At 39.2% G+C, this 26,774-nt stretch overlaps 2 protein-coding genes across 5 annotated transcripts in view; one reads left to right on the top strand and one right to left on the bottom strand.

Annotated features, from left to right (window-relative positions):
* dtnbp1 (dystrobrevin binding protein 1) overlaps nucleotides 1-13,575 on the top strand; it is a 70,332-nt gene extending 56,757 nt beyond the window's left edge. For 2 of the 3 annotated variants that reach the window (XM_031903263.1, XM_031903264.1), the window contains exons 8-10: nucleotides 2,825-2,980; nucleotides 6,214-6,357; nucleotides 12,653-13,575. In XM_031903263.1, the coding sequence (XP_031759123.1) occupies nucleotides 2,825-2,980; nucleotides 6,214-6,357; nucleotides 12,653-12,906 (554 nt within the window). In that variant the 3' untranslated portion in view covers nucleotides 12,907-13,575. 3 annotated transcript variants of the gene reach the window in all.
* A 7,954-nt stretch (nucleotides 13,576-21,529) lies between these two features.
* Nucleotides 21,530-26,774, bottom strand: part of jarid2 (jumonji and AT-rich interaction domain containing 2) — a 131,129-nt gene continuing 125,884 nt past the window's right edge. For both annotated transcript variants that reach the window (XM_002932688.5, XM_012965406.3), the window contains one exon: nucleotides 21,530-26,253. In XM_002932688.5, coding sequence (XP_002932734.2) covers nucleotides 26,071-26,253 — 183 coding nt within the window. In that variant the 3' untranslated portion in view covers nucleotides 21,530-26,070. The remainder of the gene's footprint in view (nucleotides 26,254-26,774) is intronic.

Raw genomic sequence — 26,774 nt, 5'->3', positions numbered from 1 at the left:
ACACCAGGCAACATCTCGCGGCACACTAGTGTGCCGCGGAACAGTGGTTGAAAAACGCTGCTCTAGGGTATCAGTAATGGGCCTGCATTAATGTCTTCAACTCGCCAGAAACTTTATTTATGTGTTCACTGTAAGAAGCCACCACAAAAAAACTGTACTCTACAAAAAAACATGGAGGATTAAGGATTAATTATATCTTAGTTGGGATCAAGTACAGGTATTGTTTTATGATTGCAGAGAAAAAGGAAAGCGTTCTAAAAAAATGGCCTTCCCATAATTCTAGAGCTTTCACATACCTGTATGACAAAGCTCTGTGCTGGTAGATGGAAACCAGGGGCAGGTGCTTTTGTTACTTGAAGAGATAAAATCACACATTGAATCTTTGTGTTTATTGAATAGAAGTGATAGTTTTGCAGCACATTAATGGTCAATACATTATGTTGCTGCTTTGTTCTTGTCACATATAGCACAAAATACACAATGCATCTATCTTATGCCCATCTATCTAGTAAGTGGAACCATTCTGCTGAAATCCTTTCTTTGCATAATAGTAAAAGTAAAGTGTGCAGATCAGTTCATTGTCTGCTTAGTTGCATTTTGCAAAGGCATTTGGCAGTAAGAGGCCTACTGTGGCCTATAGCCATGACTGTGTCTGGTGGTTCTGCAGTGAGCTGTGGGTACCTGGGTCATATGCACGGACATACAGCAAGCAGCCTAATTTTTAATCTGACTTGTGGTACTTGTGGTTGATATTTGCAACATTCTGGACACCATTGTAGGCACTGAACTCTACCTAAAGGTGCATGTGCTATATATTAAGCTGCGGTGAGCAGTCATTTGCACGTGTTTTCCTCGATTAATGGGGCCCCTGACTGTCAGCTGCTTAGGTAGTGTCATATTTTCTCTTTGCCAGAGTAATAGGTTACATTTTCCAGAAATACATTTACGACTGAGCACTGAAATCCTCATGTGTTGAAAAACTTTGTATTTAGCCTACCCTGGAAATATTATGTGCAGGATTTCCATGAAAGCACTCCTATAGCACAGACATAGATCTCTAATTGTATGTTTGCTGAGAAGTACAGTGTTTATCCCTGGCCAAGCACAAAGTCTAGCTGCATTTCATTAAGTTGCCTGTCTCTTCTTTCCCCACATTGCTGCTAGGGTAGCGATAAGAGTAATGCTGTTTCACAGGCACATAAAGCCCATAAATCAGCTACTCTGGGGTGGGGGGGGGTTCAGCGTTGCTATGCTGTTTCAGCGTGGGAGGGTTTCTTGTGGGTGAAGTTGAAGCAGCTCGGCTCTTTCATGTTGCTGATGATAGTGGATGAGTTCTTAATAAGAATGACCTTAAACTTCACACGTAGCACTCTGTAGGAGTACATCTGTGCTTAGAAGAGGCTTCGTGCAGAAATAATACAAATACTTCAACATGGTAGACTTAACTATTTTAGCAAAAATAGTTGACCGGCACAACAAGTGTAATGCAAGCGGGGCTTAGCCCCTGCGTGTTTATTCAAAAAATAGCAGCAACGTTTCCGGGGCGTACCCCTTCATCAGGCATCTTAACTATTTTGCAATTAAAGTACATTGCATTTAAAAAGCAGCAGCATCCTTCAAAAGTGTGTGGTACAGATGGAAATGAAGACAGGGGACTGAGAGGATCCAGGCCATGTGCATTTGCAATAATAATAAGTTATACTGTATTTCATTAAAAATTTCCATTTAATTATCTTGAGATATATATATTGTTTGCATAAAAATAGTTCATGGTAGTATGGCTAATTATATTCATCTCGTATGCACCAACCTGAATGGAACCCACCCCCTGGTGAAACAGAGTATCTTTGAACAAGTGAATAATGATTAATAAAATCAAGAAAAAAAAAAACCAAAAAGCTAAGCAGAGTAGCAATACTCTCACCAACTCCTTTCTTACCAAAACTTACACAGGGCTCCAGTCCTATGACCAGCTGCATCAACCAGGTTTCCAGAATCTACCCCCTCCTCGTGTGTGTTGGGCAACGTCAGAGCAGTGCTGTGGGGTTGGCGCCTTCAAGTTTGACCTTGTCACATCTATTGCCAAGGCTCACTGGCAGTTATCACTGGCCATGTGCATAGGATGCCAGGACCACATAGCATTCTAGTGTGCATACTCTTGGTTGTCCATGGGGAGATGTAAGGGACCTGTACCAGGCAGTTGCCACTGTATAATGGCTTCTGTCTGTGAAAATGAAAGATACTCTTAATATACTTTTGATCCTCTCTTCTTACCCTTAGGTCAGAAGAACAATCAGCCAGATTTTTCCAATGCATAGTCAATGTTAAATGCATGCTGGGAGTTGTAGGTGAACAATATTGTTGGGACTGTAGGTGGGCAACATCAGGGAACCCAAAGTATTGTATGAAGAAAGGTTGTTTTTATACTATATCCATCATTCCCCATGGAAACTGGAGAGGGAATCATTTAATTTTACTCACCCATGTGATGTAAAGAGTTCAAATGTAAGGAGTGAACTTCTTCCATCTAATAGTTTTTAAGAAACTCATTTTACAGAAGGGAATTATCAGAGAGCCAATGCAGGAAATAACCCTAAATAACCCTCCTTTCATCTGCAGACACTCTCGAGCTCACAGCTTATATGTCAAGGCTTCTGTTTAAAATGGGCTAATATAACACATTTTTATGTACCTATACACACAATTTTTTTTTTTTTGCCTAAATCTGAATTTAGGGAGCTCATTTGAGCCTAAACATGTGCATTTTGTAATGTGATATTCTTAATGTCCTTGTTTATAGATAGCTTTTGACTTTGTGTTCTAGCTGAGCTGGATGCAGAGCATACCCAGAGGGTGCTGGATATGGAGCATGCCCAGCAGATGAAGCTCAAAGAGCGACAGAAGTTCTTTGAAGACGCTTTCCAACAAGATATGGAGCAGTATCTTTCTACTGGCTATCTGCAGATATCAGAAAGAAGAGGCAAGTCCTGCAAATACACTGAGCAGATGTTTCCTTTCTGCACCATTTACAAGTATATTGTGACCTGACTAATGGCTAGCTGTTCAGCCATTCTTTTTATTTTTTAAGAGCAGTAATGACAGTTACTGCTTGTAAAAAAACAATAATCAGCTGTAAATTACTAATCATTTTCTGTTTCTGCCAATTTGTACTAATGTGGAAAATTATTTCTACTGAATTAACCAGTCAACCATAGAAGAGCATAGTTTTACATATATGCTCAGTGTTACAGTTAAGTCAATAGAGTTCAGTGCTTCAACTGAATTGCCAGGGCTAAAATTTTTGGAAATTAAAAACAAATGACTGCCTAGGTGTTACCCACATAAGAATCACTGTTGGTTGCACAGCATGACATGATTTTTTAAACCAAAAAATACTAGTGTAGTTGACTCCATTATAATGTTGGTGAGGTTAGTGAACTGCATTGTAATGTTGGTGAGTGTAGTTAACTGCATTGTAATGTTGCTGAGTGTAGTTAACTGCATTGTAATGTTGCTGAGTTGACCATCTTTGCAGCTGAGATAGTTAGATTTGCTTATGTTAATCATGTAGGTGTTATCTTTTTAGGGGCAAACATGGGTCAATGGACACAATAAGGTCGAAGACACACGGGGCGATTAGTTGCCGAAACAATTTGCATGTCAAATTTTGTTGTGCAAATTGTTGCAGCAATTAATTGCAGCTACTTGCTTAGCAAAAAGTCACAGCGACTAATCGCCCCATGTGTCTTCGCCCTAAGAATCTACAAGGAGACACTATATATATGTGAGGTGTAGACACAAGGCCAGTTATGGTAAAAACTTGCAGCAGCTACAGAAAGCAATGACAGCCCTTTTATGGAAGGCACATAAATGGGCACAAAATGAACATGACATTTCAGTATAACTTTAACCAAATTTGTGTTGAAGGTTTATTAGTATGAATCTAACCCCATAACGCTTAATGTAACATTGCATGAAGTGAGGAAAAACTCAGTTATACAGCATTGCAAATGTTCTTGTTGTACACGTTTATTTAAAAGTGTTTTTTTAACACCAGGTAAACTGCCAATAAAAATGTACATTAGCTGAGCACGAATAAACTGATGAAGAAAGAATTATCTGAAAGCATCAATATACCATGTAAAATCGGATAGCAGCATCAAATAAAAAGGGGTATGACTGGGAGGGCCAGCAATTACTTTGCCCCTGAGTTAGGAAACCTTACTACTGAAGGGTTTTTAAACGGTAAAGGAGGCCATACACGCTAAGATCCGCTCGCTTTTTGAGGTCGTCAAGTGAGCGGATCTTCTCCCGATATTCCCATCTATCCCCACCCCTGGGGCCAAATGATCGAATTAGAACAACAGGTATAGACGCTGTTGGTTTGGGGACCGCATCAATGAGCTTAGGGCTTGTCGCAAATCATCAAGCAGAAAGTTAGGTTTGCCTATAAACAGATACCACAGGGCTGATTATTAAATTCCAGTGCAAATTGCATTAGTTTCTGAGCTGCCAAGTAGTAATTATCTGTATTAATTGCTAATCAGCCTTATATTGTGACGTATATTCTATATATACAGTATATTGTGAGTCAGTCTCTAAGCTCAGGTAACTAACAGCAGCACAGAGCATGTGCAGGGAATTAGGAGAAAAGAAAATAAAGCGCTACAAGCGGCATTTTCAGAGGCACAGATCTTTACTACTAGGCTGTGGTTGCAGAAGTCCAAAACATAATATGCACCATTTCTACCCTTCTTCTTTAGTTAGGTTTAGTTCCTCTTTAAGCTAATATGAGCCCCACATTATATATATATATATATATATATATAATATATTCCTAAGGGCCTTTTAAACACAAGGAGGAGTGCTGTCCTGTATGTTGGCCTAAAAAGTAGGTGTAAAAGTGACTGAGATTAATCAAAAAGCACTTTTTCTGTTTGCATGGTAAAGGTTTATGTCATGAGAAACCATTCCTTCAGGCCTAAAAGAACCCTAGTCATGTCCTTGTGACTGAGAATGGAATGTATTTTTCCCCAGGAAAGCAATGAAGTGGTCACTGCATGATCAGTGATCATCCTCCCTGGGATTCTTTCTGTAAAGCTGCATTGTGAGCAGTTACGAGAAACCTTAACTTGTTTGTGCCATCAGCTGGCTTGTATTTCTTTTATCAAATGTTATTTATGAAAATAATTTGGCAATGGGTTTCATTCTTTCATATTTTTCTGTTTGAATACAAGTGTTTTAATATGGGTTAGCTGCCCTAGCAGTTGCTCTGACAACCATAAGGGCTGTGACACACAGGGAGATTAGTCGCAACGCAACAAAACTCCCTTGTCGTGGGCGACTAATCTCCCCGAAATGCCATCCCACCGGCGAGAATATATATTCTCGCCGGTGGGATGACATACGCAGCGCAAGGCGAATCGTGGCGCCGCGTATGCCATACCACCGGCGATTTACATTTTAGCCAATGGGATTGCATTGCGGGGAGATTAGTCGCCTGCGACAAGGGAGATTTGTCGCGCTGCGTGTCACACCCCTAATGCAACATTGCCCTCCATTGCCTACACGCCACATACTTTTGAATATTAGTAGAAAATTTGTTTGGTGTTACCACAGAATACCTTTTAAACCAAACAGCCCCCCACCATCCCACTAAATAGTGATTGCCTTTGGCATCTTACAGCAGCCCCTTTGGCATTTGCCAGAACCCACAGATTGCCAGTCCGAGCCTGGTGCTCATAGATAAGTATGATGAGCTATACTATTTTTTTTTCTTAAATTGCCATATTATCACCATCTTAATTTAAATAGTTGTTATGATAGCATGTTGTTATGAGAGTTGCAGGTGGCAGTGCTGTGTGGGGCACCGACTTATTACAGGCAGGAGTAAGTGAATTGGTCAGACTGCTTTTTAAAGAGGATATGCATAAATACCTTGCACATATCAGTGTAGTAGACATGAGAGCCAGCCCATCATGCAGCAAGAATCTGTAGTTTCTTGCAAATGCCAGAGGAGCTGCTGTAAGATGCCATAGCAGTCACTATTGGGCTGCGGGGGCTGTGTGGGCCTCTTTGTTTATTTTTAAAAGAAATGTTGTTTCTGAAATTCTGTATGTTTGTGCAAAAAAAAAAGACTTGCAATGCATATTGGCTTCTAAATCCTGAGTTTTACTTTGATATTAATAAGTGTGGCTTGTGTTTTTATTATAGAGCCAATTGGAAGTATGTCATCAATGGAAGTCAATGTGGACATGCTGGAGCAGATGGACCTGATGGACATGTCAGACCAAGAAGCTCTTGATGTTTTCTTGAATTCCGGAGCAGAAGAGAACAGTGTTCTTTCTCCTGTTATCGGTACTGTTGGTTTAAATTCTGTCACATGATCTCTAAGGATTCCTTTAGATAAAAATAGGTCCAAAACTCTAAGTTTAAAACACAATGAATATTGGAGCTTTCATAATTTAGGAGACCAAATCCAAGCTATATTAGTGGTCCAAGCTATTTCATAATTCACTGACGACATTGGAGGCAGTAGAAAATGGGTCAGTATACCCCCTTGTTCAACATGAGTACAATAAATAGGGCTTTTGACATTTCCTGAGTTAGAGAGGGCAAACAGGGAGGCTGAAGCTACATTATGTTTGATTCTTGCAAGGCCGATAAGAAATTACTAATGCATAGAAAATCCCACTGCATAATGGGCTCCTGCTAACAAAACAGTCACAACAAAGGCATAGGGAGGAGCAGTATACTAGTTATCTAATCATCCACCTCACAAGGTAATCAGACTATAATATGGAGAGAATATCCTCATATCCTGGTAAAGTACTTACCGTTATCATGACTACAAGTGGTTATTGTTTGCCTTGATGTACACATCCTGATTACGCGTTAATTTAAAGTGGTAGTTAAAATTACCAGTCTTAAATTAGAAAATGTCATATGTAATCACTCTGTATAAATATAAACATTGAAGTTTATATCTAATTAAACGTAAATGATTCAAAATTAATTCTCTAGGCCCCACGAGTTTGTTACTTGTGGGTTCCTCCATAACATCTGGAGGTGCCTGAACAGTTCCAACACTTCATGCTGTATGAATGCAGTGCCCTGGGCAGCACACCAGCAGTAAGGCACCAGGGGCTGCATTCATACAGGTGAGAGAACATCCCAAAATTCTCTTTTACAATATATAAATTGCTACAAGCATGTTGGTAGAATTGGACGGTTGCCTTTAGGTAATAGATGTAAATTAGTAAAATGGTTGTTATGTGCCCAGAAATGACTATATGAATTTTGTTATTAAGGTGAACCACCCCTTTAATGGTTCTTACTTATAGAGTAAACTGAGTTGTTCTGCAGAAAGCAGGCTGCATGGGTTCAATTTTTTAATGCACATGTTCTGAAATATTTGGCATAGAGGCTCCTGTTTTGAATACACAAGCATACAACTAGACATTTTAATTTTTGATTTTTTTAAAAAAGAAAGATACATTTAATTAGCTATAAATGCTAAAAGAAAATTACACAATCACCACGATTTGTAGATATTGAAGGGAAACTGAATACAGCTATTTAGAGCTGACAATATCCCTTGGGCAGCATTGCGTGGCCCAAACTCTACTTGTGCAGCCTGAAATGCATTTTTATTTCCTTCTCTGATAGTGAATATGGCAGCTTGTTTTGCTTTCTTCCATAGTGAAATGCTGGTTGCATATCTGCATTATTAATGCTGCAACAGGGTAACTGTGTGGGTTGTCTGTCTTTGTGTCACTGCTGTACTTGCTGGTTCAGTGGCAATAGTAAGGAGAGTTACAGTACAAGGGGGCTCCAAGATGAAGGCGTAGAACCCTGTGTTCCAACTATGAGGGCCAAGTAGGTGCTCTGACATCAGCCAGAGTTTTGTTCCCCTATAATCCACTGAAGTGAATACCCTGGCTCTCTCCCCTTTTAATCCAGGACCCCTTTTAATACTACCTCACTGAACCTTGTTGCTTCTGACTGGCATTGCTTGCAGTAGCTAAGTACCCCCAGGCCTTTTCCCATCAAGGGCAAAACTTTCCAGTTAAGAGTATGACTTGCATATTTTTAAATCTCAAATTCATGACCTTACATTTATCAAAATTGAATTTCATCTGCCACTAGGTACCTAGATTGCCAGATCCCCCTGCAAGGATGCCACATCCTGGTTGTAATGACTTGGGCTGCATAGTTTGGCATCATCAACTTACAATACCCTCTCCTAATTCTTTAATGAACAGAAAGTGGGCCTAATATAGAACCCTGTGGCACCCCCTACTAACCCTTCTCCAAACAGAGCATGTATTATGGACAACCATCCTCTGTACATGATCCTTTAATTCATGTACAAACATTACCAAGACCAACAGGCTTTAGTTTACAAAGGTTTAGGCACTGTTAAAAAACTTTGGCCAAATCCAAGAGAATCACATCTCCTGCATCCCCACTGTCCCAATTCCTTCTTACTTTATCCTAAGTAGTTACATTTTGTTTGACACAATCTGCCCTTCATACATGTAAAGCAATGCTAATCCATACTTGTACATGTAACTATACATGTAATTTTGAATATGAACAAACCTTGAAATAACATGCCCACATCAAATGTCAAACTTGCAGCCTTATTATTGTCAGGTGGAAATCACAATCCCTAATTAAATATTGTAATCATCAACTTTCCTCCAGTCCAGTGATACCATACCTGATAAAAGGGAGCCTGCGAAAATTACAAACCGTGGCCTGACTATAGCAAACCTAAGTTCTGTAAGTGGTCAAGTCTTATTCCGTCAAGCCCTGGACCTTTGTACACATTTACTTACTGTTAGATTTCTGTTAGCTCTGTCTTCTTTGCTGACAGAATTTACTAAATTAATAGCCAACTTTTTTGACATTCTCAACTGTACTGGTCAGTGGGACCTTTTCATTGAATTTATTAAAAGCCACTGCTCCCCAGATAATACAAGTCAGATCATTCGTATTCACTATGGTAGGAATTGTATACTTATGGCAGCCAACCAGCTAATATATTTGTTTTTTTAGTGCAATTAGAATAGTTCTAGTTTAACCGGTGCAATTATAAAGCTGTAATTATAAACTACAGAGTTAATAATTGCACTCATTTTTGTACACAGTAATATTCCTGCCTTCCTGTGTCTATCCCTAGAGATTGTTTTTTTTATGACTGTTTTAACAGAACACTGGGATACTTCAAAAGTTTGCCTTTAAAATGACCCATCATCTGAGCGAGTTGTATCTAAGCCCTAAAACTAAAGCCTAAAAATGAGTGTGGCTAGAAATGCCATATTTTATATACTCAACTTATTGAACCAGCCTAAAGGTTCAGCATCTCTATAACAGTAATGATCCAGGCCTTTAAATTTGTCACAGGTGGGCCCTGTACTGAAATCTGTTAGAAGTGTCAGTGACACTCACATGCTCAGTGCGCTCTGGGCAGCAGTCAAGAAGCTATGGGTCATTGCAAACTATCAAGCAGAAAATGAGGTTTGTCATAGAGGGTGATACTACAGGGTTCAGTATTAAATTCTGATGCTAATTGCATTGGTTTCAGAGATGGCCTGCACTAATAGTCTGTATTAGTCACTAATCAGCCTTATATTGTGACATTTATATTCTATATATACAGTATATTGTGAGTGGGTCCCTAAGCTCAGTAACTGACAGCAGCACAGAGCATGTGCAGGGAATTAGCAGAAAAGAAGATGGGAAATTACTGGCATCTTTGGGGGCACAGATCTTCCCTGCTAAAGGGCTGTTGTTGCCTTGGGCTCCAAAATCTAATGTATAACATATCTAGCCTACTTCTTTAGTGAAGCTTAAGTTCTCCTTTACATGAACCATAATGATTTGTAAACAGTGCTGCTTGTGTTTTAACATGGCATTATAATTAAATAGATCAAATTGCATTATAATTATTTCCCTTTGTTAAACAAGAAAAGCACCCAAATTGATGCACCCACTTCCTAAGACATATACTTGTCTGATACATAATCTTATGTGACACCACAGCATCCTTCCTATGGGCCTGCCTGCTCAGCTGGGGAACTCACGTGGCTGCTACAAACTGCGTTACATGGCTGTTCTGACACTTGGGGGTATATTCCAGTGCCAGTGGGCCAGAATATAGCCCAGGGAAAAGTCTGGGTGAAACCTATGAAGAAATGAGAAAACATCTGTCACTTATAAATTAGTAAATACTGCAGCCATCAGATTTACAGTTCTGTACATTCCATTTAATTGGAATAGCTTAACATAAAGTATGAAAGTTGTTTTTTTTTCTCAGCAAGTGCATAATTTCGTTTTTACAGCGGTGATAGACTACCAGTTACCCTCTAGTTCCTTGTGTATGGCAACTGCGTATTTGTTTGCCGATTGCCTGTTTTGTGATTTATTTTTTTTTAGCTTGATTAGCAAAGCAATGATTGATCAGCAAGGTCTGGCCTGTACGAAGCCATGTATCCAGATATAACTGCTGCAATGCGGGCTGAAAATCTTGGCACATCGAGTATATTCAATTTATATTGGGTGTCCAGGACTTCTGCAGTTCTGCGGCTCCCCCAGTCTACAGTTTATATATCAGGAGGCAACAGAAAAGCAGACATTACAGTTTGTTGTAAGAGCAGATTCATCACATTGGGAAGCGGCTTGTTCCATTGATCCGACAGCAGCTTTGCCAGCAAATATTATTTAATACAGTTCAGAAGTGGAGCATGTTGAGTATTATTAATGGATTATTCATCATCCAGGCCAGCAATTGCTTTACTCCATTTGGAAACTCTTAACACACAGAGTATTATTTTGTATGCCAGTTTGTAAAAACCCACCAGTATTAAAATTTTAGGCTTTAAATTCCATAAACCTCGTATTACACAATACACATGTGGGGTTTGCCCATCCATAGAAATGAGGGTCACACTTACAGCCAGCTGGCAATTCTACGGTTTGACAAAGCTGTCAGAAGCAATTTTGGGTACCTGGAGTTGGAGTTGGCAAAACTTTACATCTTTTAATCGAAATTAAAAATATACAATCTCTTACAATGTCCTGTTTCATAATAAAGTACTTCTCTGCTGTAAGAGTAAAGCCCAGTTCATAGTTGCTTCACAAGTGTAAAGTCTGAGCTATTGTGCCTTTATTGTTTTTATTTTTTGTCTTTTGTTTAAACTTTAGGTTTAAGGAATGTTTGTAGTTTCTTTAATAAATAGAATGGAAAAACCACAATGACATAAGCTTAGTTATAGATTTAGACCCAAACTTGAACAGTATCCTCATTCGTGTTGGCGATGCCAATAGGCTAGTGCTTCAGCTTTCTAGCCAGTAGTTGTCTGGTTTGTTCCCAAAAGCACACACCATGTTCATATAGCTTTAAAATTGCGGAGCTTTAACAGTGATGAAATGCCTTTGTATGTCGTGTTTCAGTCAATGTAGAAAATACATTAGTATATTAAAGGAACAGTTATGCCAAGAAAATGAAAATGTTTTAAAGTAATTGAAATATAATGTACTGCTGCCCTGCACTGGTAACAGTTTCATGTTTGCTTCAGAAAAACTAATAGTTTATATATACAGTATAAGCTGCTATGTAGCCATGGGGGCAGCCATTCAAGCTGGAGCAAAATGAGAAAAGGCAGTTTACAAAGCAGAAAACAGATAAACTCTGTAGAAGGCAATGATCTTAGCTTAGCTGTTTTCTGCTATGTAACCTGAGCCTTTTCTCCTTTTTTAGTTTGAATAGCTACCCCTGTGGCTACACAGCAGGAGATAAGGCACAGGTGACATAGCAGAAACCAGATAAGGGCTGTAGAATACAATGCTATGCCTCGCTGTGCGATTGCCCTGCCATGTTTTGAGGCCTTCATAATACAGTGAAACCTCAATTTTACATCCCCTGATTTTAAGTTGTCCTGCATTTTACACCATTGTTTTGTGGTCCCACTAATATACAACATATAATAAACTTCCCTGGTTTTACATTTTCCCGGATTTTGCACCATTTTTTCTGGTCCCCTGAAAAACTTGAAATGGGGGTTCTACTGTAAATGAGTGTTTGACGATTTTTTCAAGCCCAGAAATTTGTAAAATTTCAGCCGCTGTTCATTTCCATAAGTCCACTTTGTTTTTCCCAAACAAGAATTGCTCCAGCAGCCATTTTAGGAGCATTGGTGCTCATTCTTGGAAAACAATAATGTGTGAAACGGGTGAAATAGAAAACAATGATGGGAATAAATTCCCCTTGAAACTGTATGAAATAGAAAACAATGATAGGATTAACTTCCCCTTGAAAATGTGTCAAGGACAGGCTGTAACAGACTATTCTAATATACTATACGAAGCCTCTATAGGACTCACCATGGTTCTTGCCAGTTTAGACCTGACGTACTTTTTGTCAGTCAAAAAAAGTCACATAAAGTTTTATAAATCTCGAACGTTTGTGGTTTTTTAAAAAAATTGAAACAGTCGTATACTGCCAAAAAACACATTTTATATATATATATAAGACATATGTAAATCTGGAAAAAAAATCAAACTTTTCTCAGAAAGCCTTAGTAAATGGGCCCCTTGTTATCTTTGGCTTTACTAACTTCTTCCTTTTGTCTTATGTGTCTTGCAGGGCCCGAGTTTGATTGCCACAGTGAGATAACCCTGCAGGTTCCCAGCCAGGCTGAACTGAGGCACAAACTTTCTTCCCTCTCTTCTACATGCACTGACTCTGCCAGCCAAGAGAACAGCGAGGACGGGGGAGAATCCCCAGTTGTCCAATCAGATGAGGAAGATGTTCAGGCGGACTCTGTTCTTACCGGCCTAGACACAGTTGCCAATACAACTTCTGATATCAGTGATGAAAGTGATGCTCACACAGCATGAGCGGAAGCATCTTTCTGACCCCTCTTGCTTTTTGACTCTAAATGAACCAAAAACAAATGTTTTCTTGTAAACCCCAACCCTCAGGCCATCCGATGTCACTGAAGACTGTTGTCATTCCCAGGTGTTTCAGGATGGATGTCCCTTGTTTTTATTTCATGCAGTCCTGTACGGACATAGAGGGAGAATATGTTATCCATAGGAACTTCCTACCAGTGGCATGACAATATTCATTTGAATGTTCTGAAAGCAGTTTTATTCCTATTCTGTGTTTCCTACTGATGGGAGAAGGTCCCCAGCACTTCCGATGCTGATTGTGGTTCTGTGGCATTGGGAGGAGAGATCTACAATATTCCTGACCAAACAGTGTTCACCAACCATTTACCAGTGTACAGATACCTACAAATAATTGGATACATCATAGTGGACCCACATCTCAATGAAGTTCTGTAAAATTTGTGGCATCTCGCAAAGATCTGAAAGCTTAGGCAATGGATAACCTTGCTATGTGTGACTGTAACACTATTCGCTCTTGTAGTGTTTAATTAATACCAACACCTAATCAGTTTTGAAGACACTTTCAACCCCGGTAATAATGAGCCTCTGTTGAGTAATTCATTGGGATGGCTAAGATTTTCTTACCATTAAATACAAACAACCTTTACCGTAAAATTTGTGCACTTCTTATTGGGTATGATTTTGGCTTATGTAAAGGTGCATTGTGGGAAATGACGCCTAAATGTACTCAGTGAGAGTAATGTACATGCAGTGGTGTGGGACAGTACATTGGCTGTGGTGGGAGATAGTCTGAGTCTGAGTCTGAGCCAAAGCAGCGCTGAGTAAGCAGGACTGTGTAATGGTACACAATAGGTCATAAATTACTCTAAGGACCAACCAAGGGATAAATCAAATACAAAAATAAATTAAGACTGTGCTTAGAGACCCCATAGTGACCAAATTAGGAAAACTACATTTTTAAACATACCTTTTAACCTATGCTAAATTGTATTAGTTAGTATCGTTTTTAATGAATTTGTAATAAAGACAATTTTTTAAAATGGGAAATGCAGCCAAACACAATTAAGCTTTTCAAAAAGTAAACATAATTACTAGCAACTTTGCAATATACATTAATTAAAATATGCACTGTTTTCTTATTTGTAATGTAATAATATGGTATGGCACAGATCCCTAAGCCTGACCCCCTGTCCTCCTGCTGATCTGGCTGACTACTTTGAGACTCAAAATGTAACAGTAGTCGACTGTCCTCAGCCTGCCTTCAGCCTGCATCCTCCAAATCCCACAATTCCCTGCACATGTGATGTCAATAAAGAAAGGAACATTATAGTGCAACGCATTGTGGGTTATGTAGTTCCTGCATGCTGTCTGTAAGCTGGGGAGAAGTGGTTCCTATTTGATATACTATTGTTTTAGTCCCTCCTCCCGTCAGGATTTCAAATGATGCAGAAAGAGAAGAACTGTTTTGCAGCTGGATTTCAGCTTACAAAAATGGTATTTATTTATACTTGTTGAAGGAACAGATTACAGTAATAGGTATTTTAGGGGGTTTTCTACTGCGTCAGACTCTTTAACAAATTTTGGTTCGGAAGGCAGAGTTCCCCTTTAATGTAAATTTGTTTAGGAACAATGCTTAATAAAAAGTAGGTCAGTAGACGACCGATAAGCACTTGATTTTTACTGGTGCAGGTAGAAAAATAAAAGCCAAAGCCACATCTCTTTATACTCAATGTTTATGTTCAAACAGGTTTGTGTCATTCTTTCCTCATAAACTATTTTGTATCAGTGGAAGAGAGAGAAGTTTATGAAAAATACTGTAGCTATGGGACTGTATAATGGTTCCTGCAAGGAATCTGTGGGGGAATGGCACAAGGGGCTCGGTACGTTATCTTAGCAAATATATAATGATGTCAGTTTCAGTCTGTCTGCACATACAGCGCATATTGTGCCGCCACAAAAGAAATTCCCAAAAATAATTCATCACCTTTCAGAGAAACTGGGACTGTAAGGTAAGATCAATACAATATGAAAACACAGCAAGGGTTGCCAAACATTTTGAAATTTCAAGGCAACATTGCCACTGGGTTAAGGCAAAAGGTCACACCTAACAAGCTTCAATGTAAAATGATGTATAGAATTGACACTGACAATTCATTTCTGGCTAAAAAAACACTGACATTCTCCCTTGCAGTTGGCCACTTTAACCAAAAACAGACATTTCAAGGAAATGAGTCAAAAACTAGAGGCTGAAAATAGACCCATGTTTATCAAGTTCAGTCCTGCCTGACATCTGATTGATCCACTGGAAGGTGAATAGACCCATCTGAACCCATTCTCAAGTTCCCAGGAAGGTAAAAATTCCTTCCTGGCTCAAGATCCAGTTGGACCAGGCCCTGGATCAATAATGTCGTGATCTCTGTAATCTCAGATTTTCTCACTGGCGAAATGGGGGCATGTAACCTTTCTTTCATGAATATATCTGCCAGTAAAATGGATTCAGGTAGAGTATTCCAGTTTAATAGTGCAAATGTGGGGGAATGTCCACACAAAAATATCTTACTGCAGTCTCCACTGCTTGTTCTGACTATCCATTATGATTTCAATGCATCGTAAAGAATGGGCCTTTCCTTCTTTACGTTAATACCATTTACAGGGCAATGCCATGATGGCAGTCAATGCAACTAAGGGGCATTGCATGGTACCGTGCATTAAGTGGGCACCCAAAATGATGCTGTAATTCTGTTGCAAAAGTTGCATTGTGAATAATCAGAGGGCATTTGCTTCCAAATTTAGCACTAAACATAAAGTGCTGATTTAGCAAAGGTGCCTTTAATGGTTCAGATTCAGTTCATGTAAGGATGGAGGTAGGCACCCAACAGTGTGTAAAGGAAATTAGCTCAAGCATCATCCAACATCAGTGAGGCAGGAATAACTATGCAAAGTTAACCTTTATTCGCTTCTTCTTCCAATTATACAGCAGAACACAGATATGCGCTACCTCTGTCTGCTTATCCGCAGGTGCAACGCTACAGTATGTACGGCATTGTCAGAGTAACACAATAAACTGAAGTCATGTCACATGCACAAGTAGAAACAACTTTGTGGAAAGGACAGGGTGGGTCTGAGTTACAGTATGTCAGTAAGCATGAGGAAGTTCTTTTATGAAATAAAATATGTTTATTAAAAACAAAGTGGAAGTTTTTTTTCCTTGACTTCTCGATTAAACCATTGCATTTGCTTTTAAAACAGTACCTTGTACTTGATCCCAACTAAGATATAATTAATCCTTATTGGAGGCAAAACAATCCTATTGGGTTTAATTAATGTTTAAATTAGTTTTTATCAGACTTAAAGGAATACTGTCATGGGAAAACATGTTTTTTTCAAAACACATCAGTTAATAGAGCTACTCCAGCAGAATGCTGCATTGAAATCTCTTTTTATTAATTTAATTTAGAAATTTTACATGGGGCTAGCCATATTCTTCATTTCCCAGGATGCAACAGCCATGTGACCTGTGCTCTGATAAACTTCAGTCACACTTTACTGCTGAGCTGCAAGTTGGAGTGATATCACCCCCCTGCCAGCAGCCGATCAACAGAACAATGGGAAGGGAGCAAGATAGCAGCTCCCAGTAGATATCAGAATAGCACTCAATAGTAAGAAATCCAAGTCCGGCTTGGGACTCCTCCAGTCACATGGAAGTAGAAGAAACAATAGGTTATCTGAAAGCAGTTCCAATGTGTAGCGCTGGTTCCTTCTGAAAGCTCAGACTCAGGCACAATGCACTGAGATGGCGCCTACACACCAATAATACAACAAAAAAAATACATTTGTGGTTCAAGAATAACATTTTAAATGGTAGAGTGAATTATTTGCTATGTGAACAGTGTAATTTAGAAATAAAAAGTACAGCATAATTGTTTTTCTTCACTGTTCTCTTTTTCTATTTCCTTTTTCATTTTTCCGTTTATTACACTACCTCTGAATGGTTACAAGAACATTAAGCCCGACAACCTGATTAATATACAAAATGATATATTTGTTTTCAAGTTTTAAATGTATATCAATGAAACATGTAAAAAATCAATAAAAACAAAAGTTTACCAAAAAAAAAAAAAAGTACACCATAAAAATCATAACAGGATCCCTTTGGTATCCTAATTGCGGAAAGATCCCAGGACCCAAGCATTCTAGATAACAGGTCCCATAACCGTACAATATAAAATCAGGAGCCGCTGGGGGTACTGGGGTGGTGTAATGGCAGTAACTTCTGCCCTAACAGTAACTTCTGCCCTAACAGTAACTTCTGCCCTAACAGTGGTTTGCAATACACTTTACAAGTTTTCTATATAATTACTATAGAAGTGAGCAGTATAAGCCCCTATATTAGTAGTTACAGTATGTTGCTGAGTATATCAAAAGATATAAGGCCATTATACATTTATTAGTGCTACTTAATCTTTTCTACATTCTTTTTCTCATATTTAAATGAAATACTTGTAAAGGTGGCCATACACAGGCCTATGAAAGCTGCAGACAGACCAAGTTGGCAGCTTATTGGCTTGTGTATGAGGCTCTCAGACTGGCCTACCTGACGTATATCTGGCCAAAAATCAGCCAGATGTGTCCTCATCCCAACAGCATGCATCCCCAGGGCCAAACACCTTGGGGGGAATTCACAAAAGTGGAGAGAGCCCTTTTTTGGAGTAAAAGTGGTGGAAAAACTGGTGGAAAACATTTTCTCCAGATTCACAAACAGAAATCCGCCTAAATTCCGACTCAACCGCCACTTTTCCGTTTTTGGTGGAAGAAAGAAAGTTTACAGACACTTTTGTGAATTTGTTGTTTAAACAACATTTATACGACGTTTTCAAAATGGAGTAAAGCTCAGTGTAACTCTGACCAATTCTAAGCTCTTCTGTTTTGTTTTGTTTCCCCCAGTCTCCATTTCACACCCAAGGTAGGGGCCCTATTGGGGGATAATTAACATATTAATGGGGATTAGCAGACTATTGTTAGGGAACAAGTTTCTGTCTCACCCTAGAACAATAGGCGCAAAAGCCTCATAAACATTTTATAAACAAGTAAAACACTGATTAAAAAAGTTCAATTTCTATCTTATATATAAAAAGTTTTTACCTCCCATTTGCATGATTATGCTAGTTTTAGCTTAATCAATGAGGCAATAATAACATTTTGTGTGAATATATTGTAAACATTTTTATTAAAAGGAAAAGTAAAGCCTCCCAGGCAAATTTTTAGTTTTAGCAGCAGTGCCCCCTCTTAAATAACTTCACTGACATTTGCCCCAATTTATCTGTGCCCCCATAGCATGTGCAGAGCTACAGAGCTGTTTAACAGCATTAGTCCCCACCTGTTCCCAGCCGCCATCTTGGGGATCAGCAAACAGCACATACACACTGGCACCCAAACTGGGATATTGGGGTACACGTTTGGACTGGCCCAACAGGGCGCTGGATAAAAACCCAGTGGGCCCTAGTCCTGTTCACCGGGCATGTTGGGGCACCTCTATTCACCGGGCATGTTGGTGAGTGGGCCGGATTGCTGCTGACCAGTAATGAGTAGGGGCCAGAGAAGAAGGTATTTAGACCCTTAAATCTTTTTACAGAAGTGGAATTACACAGAAATATAGAAAACATTAGAAAGCACAGATTGTCCTGAAAAAAATGATGTATAGTTTCCCTGGGCAAACTAAAAATGCCCCCAAAGTGAAATGACAAATGGAATATGAAATGCCAAATCCTGCAGGTAAAATCCTTACCCCGAGGCTCCTGTAGCTGTGGGACTGGGTTTGATGGCACCGATAGATTTACTAAGAGCTAAAGGCAAATTCCTAAAAAAAATATCTGAAAACTGTCTGTTTAAAAGACAAATTCACAAAAGTGGAGATAGAGGTTTGTGAATTAGGTGGAAAATCCCACAAATCTATCTCCACTTTTATTTTGTCTCAATATCACCACTTTTGTGAATTCCCCCCTTGAGTTAAGAAATATCAGATTAAAAGATATGTTCACTTGGCGAGGTCACCAAGCAAGCTGATCTCAGCACAAAGGCCAAATGATCAAATCACAATGCAGTACAAGCAGGCCATCGGACCAATGAGACACTGCATTTCTCACCCCCCACAGGATTTTTAAACCTGCGCAAATTGACATCTGGCTAGTCAGGGAGGCCGCTCTACATGGGCCAGTAAGCTGCCGACACAGTCTGTGTGGCAACCTTTGTGGTTGTTAAAGAGGTTTTAAATACTGCTTGCAGATTTATTCTTGTCTGTGTATCAGTTTCAGAGGGTAATAAAATATGAAATGTTTGCCACAAGTCTTTTTCCAATGAATCAGCAGGTAGCATTTAAGGCTGAAGCCACACGAGGCGTAGAGCTGATATTTTCGGCAAGCAGAAAATGCATTCTCTCGCATTTTCATGCGTATATCGGCTACATGTGCCTGCACCCAAGCGTATTCCATTCATTCACACAAGTAGCAGGCGTAGGGCTGAATTTTCGCCAAGCGTTTTTCCGCTTGCCGAAAATATCAGCCCTACGCCATGTGTGGCATCAGCCTAAGAGTTCACTTTTCTGAAAGCAAACACAGCTCTGGCTGCTATGGGCAACCATTCCTGCCAAATCGTCAATCTTGGAGCAGCTGTTCCAGGAATCATTCATTTGTGATGCAATGAGGTATTTGTTTTGGAATCTAAATTGTAGAATCTAAGGGGGCAAAGTTATAAAGGAAGCTGAGCACCATGGGGGAGGGAGGAGCTAATCCCCCAAATTATTTTTTTTAAGAATATCAGTGGTTAAAAGATGTGAGTTTGGCTCCAGAATGCAGATAGTTTGGTTACAGGGGACTCAAAAAAAAGCAAATAAGCAAACAACTAGTTCTTTTCCTTTATGTCCATGATAGAGGAGGGAAACTTACAGGACTGTGACTTTACACTGTAAATATACACTTTGATCAGGTCAAACAATTTAAGTAACTGACACGGGGTATAATTCTTACGCTAATACAAACGAGGCAGTATACACCCTTATATATGTCTTTTTGTTTCATTTTATCCAGGGCACTTTTACTGATTTTGTCAGACTCCTTTTCATTTTCATTCACCGTTATTCAAACGGCACAGATAGAGCTGGCACGTCACAAAATGTGGAGAGAAAATATAAGCAGGAGAAACCGGGGAGTTCTGGCGCTTGAGATGATTTGGGGCCAATATATGATTTTTTGGCTGCTGCTGCCTGCTGGCATAGGTACAAACTGAGGCAAATTGGGTAATATATAGTGTTGGCTGCTGCTGCCACAGGGACAGATGGTACATGGGGCAATATGGCTGCTGGCACAGGTACACGGGGCAATAATATGGCTGCTAGCACAGGTACACGGGGCAATATGGCTGCTGGCACAGGTACACGGGGCAATATGGCTGCTGGCACAGGTACATGGGGCAATATGGCTGCTGGCACAGGTACATGGGGCAATATGGCTGCTGGCACAGGTACATGGGGCAATATGATGGCTGCTGGCACAGGTACACGGGGCAATATGGCTGCTGGCACAGGTACACGGGGTAATAATATGGCTGCTGGCACAGGTACACGGGGCAATATGGCTGCTGGCACAGGTACACGGGGCAATAATATGGCTGCTAGCACAGGTACGCGGGGCAATATGGCTACTGGCACAGGTACACGGGGCAATAATATGGCTGCTGGCACAGGTACACGGGGCAATAATATGGCTGCTGGCACAGGTACACGGGGCAATATGATGGCTGCTGGCACAGGTACATAAACAAACTTGTTACCAAAAAAAGATGCCAGGTGTATATCTCTGATACTGTGCAATTGATTTTGACACCCCTGTATTAGAGAGACACAGATTCCTGGATTTGAATTGTGTTCCGGTGAATGGAATCTCAACACATTAAAAGCTCAATTTTTTTTAATTTTTTTTTTTGTTCACAATTAGTTGGTTTCACTTTGGAATTTGGCCAAATCTCTTGTGTTGGATTAGGTAGTCATCTGAATCCAAAATATAAATAAATGTGCAAGGGACCATACAGTGAACTCTCTCATGCTTCATTAACTGGTAGATTTGTCCAGCAGACACAAGGCTATCCATTCCAATATAAAAAAAGGAGGTTATCTTTAGGGTTTTTTGAGATGTGAAGTTGTGGAACCCTCCCCCACAGCTGTGGTATTGGCAGATAAATTAGACAGCTTCAAGAAAGGATTTTTTTCCACCCTCTAAGGGCTCTGGCACACGGGGAGTTTTGTCGCGGGCGACTAATCTCCCCGTGTGCCAGAGCCCTTAGGCAAACTGGCTTCAGGTTTTTTTTTTCTCTGCTGTACTAGCAGTTACACAGGTTTCAGACAAAAAGATGGAACTTGATGGACATGTGTCTTTATCTTTAAAATGAATGTGCACTTAGTTAAATCACTCAGCAACCACTTATGGAGTCACTGGGGTGCATTTTAGGCTCCCTATAAAAATCCCTCCAAACCACAGTTTGCCAGTTCCCTGTTCATGCAGGAGTGCAACCCCGGAGTGTGCGCGGGAAGGAAATAACCAAGCAAGACTGTTGAGCATTCAGACTTACATTTTTTTTTATTGGTTGAATAGTAAGAGGCTTCTGATTGTCCAAACAACATTTGTTTTGCAACTGAAATGAACAATCACGCATTACATTGAATTGAAACAATATGGCTGACTGACAGATTTTTAAACTTCTCATTGGTTAAAATAACCATGACTTGCTAAAAGTAAATGAATAAAGTGTGAAATGGAGTGTGGTAACTGGTTAAACAGATTAAGTTTCCCCATGGTGGAAGCTAAGTTAGTGGTTTGCTAAGGTTTGTAACACACAGGGAGATTAGCTGCCCTCACTGGCTAGAAACAGTAGTTTCGCACGGGGTAGAACCGCCTACTCGCACCACAGTAACAATCTCTCTCCAGTAGCTGCTAACCTTCTTGTATGACAATAAAATTCTTGATACACAGAGCTGATAATTGGTTTTATGGTGCCACCAAATCTGGAACTTTGTTAACACAGGGATTTCATTTTGATTCATCTGGATCAAATAGTTCTTTGACTCATTAGAAATGATTGAAGAAGCCTGGAAACAACATTGATCATTGATCGTTCATCGTTGCCATAAAGCTGGACTGTATGTGAAGTTAAGGATTAAAAAGAAAATGTACACCCAAAATAATTTAGGATTAAATACTGTTTGTACTAAAAAGTAAAGGTGAAAGTAATGTAAACAGAGCATAAAAAAAGACAAAAAAATGATCCCTGATCATACAACACTTTCCAAGCATGTATCATATCAACATAGACATATATGTATTACTCACTGGATATAATATGCCTACGTATTCACATTCGTAAAGCATTGGTGCAATACACAAGAGCAAAGGGACCTTGCATGAAGTCTAGACCATTTCTCCTACAAAAAGCGGAAATCTGCAGTTACACAACAGAAGCAGCCCCTTGGAGCCAATGTATTAAACCAGAGAAAATGAAAATGATAATAAATAACACAGCTTAAATAATTGCAAACAGTGTGCACTTTGGAACATTTGCAACAAGTCACTCACTTAGTTAAGCAAGGTTTCATATTGATATCAGTGAATCACAAAGTGTAACCAGAGTATTAGTTATGGCTTTAACCTGTGCCAGTTATATAGTGGACAGGCCTTTTGGTTCAGTGGACCACAAGGAACATTGGTAGCAGTCAGCTAAAGGGCATAGTGTCTGAAATATGTCATATTATCATTTATGTCTAACCAGCTGTCCAAAAAGCAAACTTGGCTGGACATGCAATTTGATATTGATAAATTGCCCCCCATTATTTTGCACAAACCTACCATAACTGCCACAACAACTATACGACTGCTGCACTAAACTGCACGTAAAGGTATTCCTGACTCATTTCATTACAGGAATCGTGCTTCTAATGATCTCACTACATTCTTATCTTCACACTCGTTTGTATATTGCCATAACCTACAGTACTGTACTGGAACTATGCAAGCTGGAAGCACGGCTTGGCCAAAAGTGATCCTGGGAATCTAAGGCTGTACATTAGCACCATAAGACTCCTGGGAGCGTTCTCCCAAATTATCAAGTCCAACTGCATTTTGTAACCAAATTAGATGGCTACAAAAGCATGATTATAGAATAAAGCACCAATAGTTACAGACAACTCAGCCAGCAGGACTGGGAAACACTTTACTTATTTGTATTCCTTACAGCATTAGTCTTTCCATTTTTGTATTGTGTCCTGCATTTTCATCAATTCCCTCCCAATATTATTTCATTCTTTCCTATATTTTTATGTTCTTCCAATCTTCACAAGAATCTATCAACGCACTTATTCCTTCCACGATGCCCTGAGACAAAAGTGCAAGTATGTTATCTAATAAGCCTGGGAAATATTAATGCAGTAAACGCAGAGAGGTGATAAAAAGCCAGTTTTATTTATTGGATTGGATAGTCTTCCAGTCAAGGAATGCATGAGCAATTCTTATTGTTGCAGCTCTAAGAGCAGGGCTCCCCAACATTTTTACCTGTAAGCAACATTCAAATATAAAAAAAAAAAGTTGGGGAGCAACGTGAGCATGAAAAAAAATTCCTAGGGGGTGACTAATAAAGGCTGTGATTGGTTATCTACTATCCCAATGGGGACTGGCAGACTACAGGAGGCTCTGTTTGGCAGTACAGATGGTCTTCGTGCCTCCAAGTTAGAAATTCAAAAATGAACACCTGCTTTGTGGCCACAGAGAGCAACATCAAAGGAGTTGGTGAGCAACATGTTGCTCCTGCGCCACTGGCTGGGGATCACTGCCAAAGAGGCAGGATAGAGCCCATCTAGGTCTATCAAGGGCACATTATAGAGTAAAGTAAAGTGATGTCTCAGGGACCTGCTGCAGGCTGGATATGTCTTGGAAAAGTCTAGTTTAAAGTGATATCATGCTTAAGAACCTAAACTATTATTTTGGCTGTGATATTTAGTCTACAGCAACTCATCTATGTTCTATGTATTTTTTTTTTTATGGGTTGAAAAGCCAGAACTAAACCAGAAGGAAAAACTGATCAGCTTTTTTTTTAAGCTGGAAAACAAAAAAAAGTCAGAATTCAAAAAAGATTGTTTATTTATTATTAAACCTTGTTGTACAAACCTGAAAAGTAAACAGAACTGTCAATAAACAACATGGATTCTTCCACAAGGAAAGAGAGCAGAGCAGTGCTAATAAATTAAATGGCAACCTGTAAGCCGTAGTCATCGAATTTACTGTCAAGAGAGGGAAAAATGTACACAGCAAGGCCATAAAACTGACAACCACATCGGAAACACGACTCGTATGTAACTGTTAAATATTAAAAAAAGAGGGAGGGAAAAGTAAAAAAAAAACAAAAACAGATCAGTCTTCTGCAACAACAGCCAACAAAGTGTATGAAGGATTCTCCCGCAATAGTTACCACTGGCGATTTCAGTGCAATATGGGCAGCTACAGGTTGGTTTTCTTTCTACCATCAAACAAAGAGCAAATTTGTGAAAATATTTTCCCTTTTTTAATCTCTTGCGTCCCACAAACAAGCAGAACAAGGGGCAAACATTACTCCATTATGAATCGTCATTTGTTGTTCAGTGATGTAAGCAGCACTTATATCTATGTTACAAGAAGAACCCTGTAAGCATCCAAACCATCTGATGAAGAAACTGAAATGTAAGGCTTTTTCTTCATCTTGTCTTCTCACCGTCCCCTATCCACCCCATTCCCCAAAAGAAGGCTCAAGTATTTAAAACAATTTACAGGCATATATACAAACAAACAGGGGTTTTCATTAGAATTTTTTTTGTTTGTTTTTTGTTTGTTTTTTCTTTTCCAAAAATGCAGAACACAAAAAAAAAAAAAAAAAAAAAAAAAGAAGGGGGGGAAAAAAATCAGGAAAATAATTTTTCACATTCACAACAAGGAAATAAAATTCAGACCTAGTGGCTCTAAAATGGTGTTCACTGGAGCAACTCCACCTCCGCCACAAGGGGCAGCAGAGATATACATTGCTAGTATCTACAACAGAGAGGGCATTTTTTACAACAAAAAAATATATATATATTTATATTAATGCTGATTGTGTGATGTGTTGAGACAGCAGTGGAATGAAAATGGAATGTTAGAAAGATTGCACATCTATGACAAAGAAGCACTTCTGGCTTCAACCACTTTATATATATATTTTAAATTCCTTTTTTTCCTTTTCTTTTCCAAAAGGATGCTATTGAAGTTTTTCTTTCTTTCTTCTTTTTGATAAAGTAGCCAACAGCACCAAAAATAACAGAATGGATTCCTTATGAAATCAGGCACAGTTTATAATCCCACCCCACCTTTACATGACTTGGACCAGGCAGGCATAGCTCGAGTCCAATGGTAATATCCTACTTCTCCTTTAACAGATGCATAGAGATGTGCTGGTAAAAGAAACTTTCTTAGATCTCGGCATTTTGCCTCTGGTTCTTCACAAAGTCCATCTTCAGCTGCCGCACCATCCATAGATTTTTTGTTTGTTTTTGACTTTTTTAATATATATTTTAATTCCCAATTAAAAAAAAAATACAAAACTCATTTTGCACATGACAGAATGAAACACAGCCAAGTAAAAGCAGGTACGTTCAAGTTTTGACTTTCTAGAAAAAACTGCTCCCTTGACTGGATAAAGTAATACAAAAAACACATCAAACTTCAACTTATCAAAAATGGTTTAAAAAGCCTTTTTATTACAAGCTCCATTCTCAAGAAAGGCTTTTGTTAACTATACAGTCCCTAGGGCAGCATAAAAAATAGAGTGCCCCCTCAGACTGCCATAAAACAGTAACTATGCTGCAGCTTCAAAATTCCCACTGCAGTTTTCAATACAAAACCCAAAAAATAAGGTGGGGGAAGAAAAAAAAATCAACAATTTAATGCTAAAACAAAGTTACTTGTCTAAAACCAGAAGAAAAAAAAATCTTCTTAGAGCTAGTGCAAAGACAGCCTGTATTCTACAGCAAGTACTCCAAACTAGGGTATAGTTTCAAAAAAAATAGATATATTCAGGATTTGAGAAATGAGAGTGTTGGCATCTTCAGGATGAATTTGAAGCACTTTTGGACAAAGTAGATGATGAGAGTCTGGATGATGGCACATCAAGTGTGGCTCGCTTTCTTGGTCCTCTTTTTGGTGTACAGTTCATCGGGCAGTTCTCATTGCTGTTATTTTTACCAGGGACTTTCCCACAGATCTGATTGACAAGACTTTTAATCTGCTCCTAAAAAAAAATAGAAAAGGACATTGCTTAGTATCTGAAGGGCTTTGTGTGATTACCAGACATAAATATAACCAGACAGAAGGCTATGATAAAACTGCTCATACTGCCATTCAGTTTGCTAAGAAAATGCAAGAGGGGTAAATACACATCCATTTCATTCATGGATAGATATAGAGGGCCTGTAACTGGATATCCACCCATACAATACCAAGAAAGACATCTTGTTACTTGTAAGGGCAGCAGCTGGGAAGATATGGAACTGGTCAAATCTGCTATGTGGGTTTCCCTGAATATGTGAATACTGCAAAAGTATTATTTGTACAGGTATGGGATCTATATCAAGAATGCTCAGGACCTGGAGTTTTCCAAATAAGGGGTCTTTCCATAATTTGGATCAATATACAGACGCTGACACTTTTTAGTGCATTCCTTGTAAGGACACACACTAAATCTATTTTTTTCTTTAATAAATGATGGGTAAGGGCTAACAAGCTCCACCTAAATGCACAAAGAATAGAATT

The sequence above is a fragment of the Xenopus tropicalis genome, chromosome 6 (assembly GCF_000004195.4).
Source record: "Xenopus tropicalis strain Nigerian chromosome 6, UCB_Xtro_10.0, whole genome shotgun sequence".
Classification (NCBI taxonomy): Eukaryota; Metazoa; Chordata; class Amphibia; order Anura; family Pipidae; genus Xenopus; species Xenopus tropicalis.
This window is presented reverse-complemented; position numbering and strand designations above follow the sequence as displayed.